Raw genomic sequence first — 7,696 nt, forward strand, 5'->3', positions numbered from 1 at the left:
GGGCGGGACCGGCAGCGGCGCGGCGGGGCCTGGGCTGAGAGCGGAGCGGTGACAGAGCGGGAACCGTGAGGGGACAGAGCGGTGACAGAGCGGGAACCGTGAGGGGACACAATAAACCGCAGCCATGGTGAGAACCGCGTACAGCGCGGGGAGACGCGGGTGCCGCTCCGTGAGGGGAGCGCGGCCGGTACCGCTGAGGGGCCGATCCATGAGGGGGGGATCCGTGAGGGAGGATCCATGAGTGGGGAATCTATGAGGGGGAATCCACGAGGGGAATGCATGACAGGGGATCCATGAGTGGGAATCCATGAGGGGAATCCATGAGTGGGGATCCATGAGTGGGAATCCATGACGGGGAATCCATGAGGGGGAATCCATGAGGGGAATCCAAGAGGGGAATCCAAGAGGGGAATCCATGAGGGGAATCCATGAGGAGGAATGCATGAGGGGGAATCCATGAGTGGGAATCCATGAGTGGGATCCATGAGTGGGGAATCTATGAGGGGGAATCCACGAGGGGAATGCATGACAGGGGATCCATGAGTGGGAATCCATGAGGGGAATCCATGAGTGGGGATCCATGAGGGGGATCCATGAGTGGGGATCCATGAGGGGAATCCATGAGTGGGGATCCATGAGGGGGAATGCATGAGGGGAATCCATGACAGGGAATCCATGAGGGGGAATCCATGAGGGGAACTCCGTGAGGGAAGCGCAGCTGGCACCGCTCCGTGAGGGGAATCCATGAGGGAGAATCCATGAGGGGGAATCCATAAGGGAGAATCCATGAGGGGAATCCATGAGGGGGAATCCATGAGGGGAATCCATGAGGGAGAATCCATGAGGGGAATCCATGAGGGGGAATCCATGAGGGGAATCCATGAGGGAGAATCCATGATGAGAATCCATGAGGGGGAATCCATGAGGGGGATCCATGAGTGGGATCCATGAGGGGAACTCCATGAGGGAAGCGCAGCTGGCACCGCTCCGTGAGGGGAATCCATGAGGGAGAATCCATGAGGGGAATCCATGAGGGGAATCCATGAGGGGAATCCATGAGGGAGAATCCATGAGGGGAATCCATGAGGGGGAATCCATGAGTGGAATCCATGAGGGAGAATCCATGAGGGGAATCCATGAGGGGGAATCCATGAGGGGAATCCATGAGGGGAATCCATGAGGGGAATCCATGAGTGGGATGCATGAGGGGAATCCATGAGTGGGAATCCATGAGGGAGTATCCATGAGGGGAATCCATGAGGGGGATCCATGAGGGGAATCCATGAGTGGGATCCATGAGTGGGATCCATGAGGGGAACTCCATGAGGGAAGCGCAGCTGGCACCGCTCCGTGAGGGGAATCCATGAGGGAGAATCCATGAGGGAGAATCCATGAGGGGAATCCATGAGGGGGAATCCATGAGGGGAATCCATGAGGGAGAATCCATGATGAGAATCCATGAGGGGGAATCCATGAGTGGGATCCATGAGGTGAATCCATGAGGGGAATCCATGAGGGGAACTCCGTGAGGGAAGCGCAGCTGGCACCGCTCCGTGAGGGGGATCCATGACGGGATCCATGAGTGGGATCCATGACGGGATCCATGAGGGGAATCCATGACAGGGAATCCATGAGGGGATCCATCAGCGGAGCTCCCCGGTCCCGCTGAGCCCCTCCCTCCCTCCTCAGTCCATCATGTCGTACAACGGCGGTGCCGTCATGGCCATGCGGGGTCGCGACTGCGTTGCCATCGCCGCCGATCGCCGCTTCGGCATCCAGGCTCAGACCATCACCACCGACTTCCAGAAGATTTTCCCCATGGGCCAGAGGCTCTACATCGGCCTGGCCGGGCTGGCCACCGACGTGCAGACCGTGTGAGTCACCCGGGAGGGGTCCCGGGAGAGGCGCTAATGTTTGGAATTGCTGTTTGTGATTAGTGCAAAGTTCGTGTCAATCGGTAGAACATGAATAATTAATCGTAGTTTCCCTTGTGGGAGGGCGTGTGAAATAAATCTGTTTGTGATTTGTGATCACGGCATTGCTGAAAGTGAATCTTTGGTGCTAAAATTGAATTTTCACTGCTGAAATTGCATTTTCACCACTGAAATTCCACTTTCACTGCTGTGATTGAATTGTCACTGCTGAAATTGAACTTTCACCACTAAAATTCCATTTTTCACTGCTGTGATTGAATTGTCACTGCTGAAATTGGATTTTCACCACTAAAATTCCATTTTTCACTGCTGTGATTGAATTGTCACTGCTGAAGTTGAACTTTTGTTGCTAAAATGAACTTTCATTGGTAAAATTGAGCTTTTGCTGCTGAAATTGGACTTTCAGCACTAAAATTCCACTTTCACTGCTGAAATCGAATTTTCACTGCTGTAATTGAGTTTTCACTGCTAAAATTCCACTCTCACTACGAAAATGGAACTCTCACTGCTGAAATGGAACGTTCACCACTAAAATTCCACTCTCACTACGAAAATGGAATTTTCACTGCTGAAATTGAACTTTCACCACCACAATTTCCCCTGAGCTCCAGCAGCAGCTGCCTGTGCACCCCCTCCCTGCCTCAGGACAATCCAGGCCTGGCAGGAGGGGAACCTGCTGTGCTCTAACCCAGCTCTGCTCTCCTGCAGGGCCCAGAGGTTGAAGTTCAGGCTGAACCTGTACGAGCTGAAGGAAGGGAGGCAGATCAAACCCCAGACCTTCATGAGCATGGTGTCCAACCTGCTCTATGAGAGGAGGTAAAGCTGCCTGAGGGGGCTGGAGCTGGCTCACTCCTGGAGGAGCTGGGCAGCTTTTCTGACAGATCTGCTCCTGGCTCATTCCAGCACCTTCCCTGGGTGGGTTGTTGTTGGTTTTGGGGTGATGTTTCCTCCCCAGCTATGTCCCAGCTGTGTCCCTAAGCCCAGTTGTGCCCAGATGTGTCCTGTGCCCAGATGTGTCCCCCTGAGCCCAGCTGTGTCCCCTGAATCCAGCTGTGCCCTAAGCCTGGCTCTGTCCCAGCTCTGTCCCAGCTGTGCCCTAAGCCTGGCTCTGTCCCAGCTCTGTCCCAGCTCTGTCCCAGCTGTGTCCCTTAGCCCAGCTCTGTCCCAGCTCTGTCCCAGCTGTGTCCCTTAGCCCAGCTCTGTCCCAGCTCTGTCCCAGCTGTGCCCAGCTGTGCCCACCTGTCCCCCTGAGCCCAGCTCTGTCCCAGCTGTGCCCAGCTGTGTCCCCTGAGCCCAGCTCTGTCCCAGCTCTGTCCCAGCTGTGCCCAGCTCTGTCCCAGCTGTGTCCCTTAGCCCAGCTCTGTCCCAGCTGTGCCCAGCTCTGTCCCAGCTGTGCCCAGCTCTGTCCCAGCTGTGTCCCTTAGCTCAGCTCTGTCCCAGCTCTGTCCCAGCTCTGTCCCAGCTGTGTCCCTGAGCCCGGCTCTGTCCCAGCTGTGCCCAGCTCTGTCCCAGCTGTGTCCCTTAGCCCAGCTCTGTCCCAGCTGTGCCCAGCTCTGTCCCAGCTGTGTCCCTTAGCCCAGCTCTGTCCCAGCTCTGTCCCAGCTCTGTCCCAGCTGTGCCCAGCTCTGTCCCAGCTGTGTCCCTTAGCCCAGCTCTGTCCCAGCTGTGCCCAGCTCTGTCCCAGCTGTATCCCTTAGCCCAGCTCTGTCCCAGCTCTGTCCCAGCTGTGCCCAGCTGTCCCCCTGGGCCCGGCTCTGTCCCAGCTCTGTCTCAGTTGTCCCCCTGTGCCCAGCTCTGTCCCAGCTCTGTCCCAGCTCTGTCCCAGCTGTATCCCTTAGCCCAGCTCTGTCCCAGCTCTGTCCCAGCTGTGCCCAGCTGTCCCCCTGAGCCCGGCTCTGTCCCAGCTCTGTCCCAGCTCTGTCCCAGCTGTGCCCAGCTGTCCCCCTGAGCCCGGCTCTGTCCCAGCTGTGCCCAGCTGTGTCCCTTAGCCCAGCTCTGTCCCAGCTGTGCCCAGCTGTCCCCCTGAGCCCGGCTCTGCCCCAGGTTCGGTCCCTACTACACGGAGCCGGTGATCGCGGGGCTGGACCCGCTCAGCCACCAGCCCTTCATCTGCTCCCTGGATCTCATCGGCTGCCCCATGGTCACCGACGACTTCGTGGTCAGCGGCACCTGCTCCGAGCAGATGTACGGCATGTGCGAGTCCCTCTGGGAGCCCGACATGGTGAGAGGGGCTGGGGGCAGCGGGGGCAGTCGGGGTCAGCTGGGGTCAACAGGGTCAGCTGGGGTCAACGGGGTCAGCTGGGGTCAGTCAGGGTCAGCTGGGGTCAATGGGGTCAGCTGGGGTCAACGGGGTCAGTGGGGTCACCTGGGGTCAATGGGGTCAGTGGGGTCAACGGGGTCAGCTGGGGTCAGTCAGGGTCAGCTGGGGGCAGCTGGGGTCAATGGGGTCAGCTGGGGTCAGTCAGGGTCAGCTGGGGTCAGCTGGGGTCAACGGGGTCAGCTGGGGTCAGTCAGGGTCAGCTGGGACAGTCAGGGTCAGCTGGGGTCACCCAGGATCAAGTGGGATCAACCAGGGTCACTTGGGGTCATCCTGAGTCACTTGGGATCACCTGGGATTTGTGCATTTGTGGATTGATGGATTCATGGATTGATGGATTTGTGGATTTACAGATTCATGGATTTGTGGGTTGATAGATTCATGGGTTAATGGATTTGTGGGTTGATGGATTAATGGATTTGTGGGTTGATGGATTCCTGGATTTGTGGGTTTATGGGTTGATGATTCCTGGGTTTGTGGGTTGATGGATTCCTGGGTTTGTGGGTTGATGATTCCTGGGTTTGTGGGTTGATGGGTTGATGGATTCCTGGGTTTGTGGGTTTGTGGGTTGATGGATTCCTGGGTTTGTGGGTTGATGGATTCCTGGGTTTGTGGGTTGATGGATTCCTGTATTTGTGGGTTTGTGGGTTGATGGATTCCTGGGTTTGTGGGTTTGTGGGTTGATGGATTCCTGGGTTTGTGGATTGTCCCTCCTGCACTGCTGGGCTGGCAGAGGCTTCGCTGCTGGAGGAGCTGGGAGCAGCTGTGGGGGGAGCCTGGCAGGACTGGGGGGCTTGGACAAAACCTGGGTTTGGTTAATCCCAGGTAAAACCCAGGGTAAAGCCTAGGGCTAAGTCCAGGTTAAGCCCTGGTTAAGCCCAGGTTAAGCCCGGGTTAAAGCCCAGGTTAAGCCCAGGTTAAACCCGGGTTAAAGCCCGGGTTAAGCCCTGGTTAAAGCCCAGGTTAAGCCTGGGTTAAGCCCGGGTTAAACCCAGGTTAAGCCCAGGTTAAGCCCTGGTTAAAGCCCAGGTTAAAGCCCAGGTTAAGCCCAGGTTAAAGCCCAGGTTAAGCCCTGGTTAAAGCCCAGGTTAAAGCCCAGGTTAAGCCCGGGTTAAGCCCAGGTTAAGCCCAGGTTAAGCCCTGGTTAAAGCTCAGGTTAAGCCCTAGTTAAGCCCGGGTTAAGCCCAGGTTAAGCCCAGGTTAAGTCCGGGTTAAGGCCAGGTTAAAGCCCAGGTTAAGCCCAGGTTAAGCCCTGGTTAAAGCCCAGGTTAAGCCCAGGTTAAGCCCGGGTTAAGCCCAGGTTAAGCCCAGGTTAAGCCCAGGTTAAGGCCAGGTTAAGCCCAGGTTATGCCATGTTCCCTGTGGCAGGAGCCCGAGCATCTCTTCGAGACCATCTCTCAGGCCATGCTCAACGCCGTGGACAGAGACGCCATCTCCGGCATGGGCGTGGTGGTGCACGTCATGTGAGTGCTGCTGCTGCCAGGCTGGGATTCCCCAATCCAGGGATTCCCCAATCCAGGGATTCCCCAGAGCCAGGGATTCCCCAATCCAGGGATTCCCCAATCCAGGGATTCCCCAGAGTCAGGGATTCCCCAATCCAGGGATTCCCCAATCCAGGGATTCCCCAGAGTCAGGGATTCCCCAATCCAGGGATTCCCCAATCCAGGGATTCCCCAGTCCAGGGATTCCCCAATCCAGGGATTCCCCAATCCAGGGATTCCCCAGAGCCAGGGATTCCCCAATCCAGGGATTCCCCAATCCAGGGATTCCCCAGTCCAGGGATTCCCCAGAGTCAGGGATTCCCCAATCCAGGGATTCCCCAGAGTCAGGGATTCCCCAATCCAGGGATTCCCCAATCCAGGGATTCCCCAAGTCCAGGGATTCCCCAAATCCAGAGATTCCCCAATCCAGGGATTCCCCAGTCCAGGGATTCCCCAGTCCAGGGATTCCCCAATCCAGGGATTCCCCAGGGCCAGGGATTCCCCAATCCAGGGATTCCCCAGTCCAGGGATTCCCCAGGGCCAGGGATTCCCCAATCCAGGGATTCCCCAGGGCCAGGGATTCCCCAATCCAGGGATTCCCCAGTCCAGGGATTCCCCAATCCAGGGATTCCCCAATCCAGGGATTCCCCAGAGCCAGGGATTCCCCAATCCAGGGATTCCCCAGAGCCAGGGATTCCCCAGTCCAGGGATTCCCCAGAGCCAGGGATTCCCTATTCCAGGGATTCCCCAATCCAGGGATTCCCCAGTCCAGGGATTCCCCAGTCCAGGGATTCCCCAGTCCAGGGATTCCCCAATCCAGGGATTCCCCACTCCAGGGATTCCCCACTCCAGGGATTCCCCAATCCAGGGATTCCCCAATCCAGGGATTCCCCAATCCAGGGATTCCCCAATCCAGGGATTCCCCAGAGTCAGGGATTCCCCAATCCAGGGATTCCCCAATCCAGGGATTCCCCAGTCCAGGGATTCCCCAATCCAGGGATTCCCCAGAGTCAGGGATTCCCCAGAGCCAGGGATTCCCCAATCCAGGGATTCCCCAATCCAGGGATTCCCCAGAGCCAGGGATTCCCCAATCCAGGGATTCCCCAGGGCCAGGGATTCCCCAATCCAGGGATTCCCCAATCCAGGGATTCCCCAGAGCCAGGGATTCCCCAGGGCTAGGGAACTGGGATTCCCCAAATCCAGGGATTCCCCAATCCAGGGATTCCCCAATCCAGGGAACTGGGATTCCCCAAATCCTGGGATTCCCCAAATCCTGGGAGCTGGGATTCCCCAAATCCAGGGAACTGAGATTTCCCAAATCCTGGGATTTCCTTCCCTCAAGAATTCCCCAAATCCTGTCCCTCCCTCAGCATCCTCCTGCTGCAGTTCCTTGCTGAAACAAAGAAATGCCTCCTGACTTTGGCTCCTGCAGCTCAGGGATTCCCTGGCTGCATTCCCACAGGAATCACCAGTTTCTATCCCAGCTCTGCCATTAACTCCCATTAATTTGGGAATTTTCCTCCTCCTCTATCCCATCCCTGGGATCCCCCCAGAGGCAGGGGCTGGTTCAGGGCTGTCCCCCAGGCTTTAAGCCTGGCTTTAACCCTAACCCAGCTCCTCTTTGCCTGCAGAGAGAAGGACAAGGTCACCACCAGGACGCTGAAGGCTCGCATGGATTGACCCCTCAGCTGCTCCCTGCCCCTCGGCACTTTTGTAAAAATAAACCAAAACTCTGCCCCAGCTGCCTCTGCCTCCAGCCCCTGCAGCAGCTCGGGGGCTTTTCTGCCAGGGCTGGGTGAAAACAATCCTGTCAAAGCTTGGGAATCATGGAATGCTTTGGGTGGGAAGGGACTCAAACACAGCCCCTCCCCATCTCCCAGGGGGAATTCCCTCCCAAAATCCCATTTTTTTGGTCCCTCCAGGGTCCCCTCAAAGAGCACAGCAGGGAGGCCACAGATGTACAC

At 57.2% G+C, this 7,696-nt stretch overlaps 1 protein-coding gene across 1 annotated transcript; it reads left to right on the plus strand.

Annotated features, from left to right (window-relative positions):
• On the plus strand, window positions 1-7,470 carry PSMB3 (proteasome 20S subunit beta 3). Its single transcript, XM_079327849.1, has 6 exons — window positions 1-127; window positions 1,690-1,874; window positions 2,643-2,750; window positions 3,978-4,155; window positions 5,620-5,714; window positions 7,364-7,470. The coding sequence occupies exons 1-6, from the start codon at window positions 125-127 to the stop codon at window positions 7,410-7,412; spliced, it is 618 nt and encodes a 205-aa protein (XP_079183975.1). The 5' UTR covers window positions 1-124; the 3' UTR covers window positions 7,413-7,470.
• The last annotated feature ends 226 nt before the right edge of the window (window positions 7,471-7,696 follow it).

Source organism: Erithacus rubecula, assembly GCF_903797595.1.
Source record: "Erithacus rubecula genome assembly, chromosome: 27".
Lineage (NCBI taxonomy): Eukaryota > Metazoa > Chordata > Aves > Passeriformes > Muscicapidae > Erithacus > Erithacus rubecula.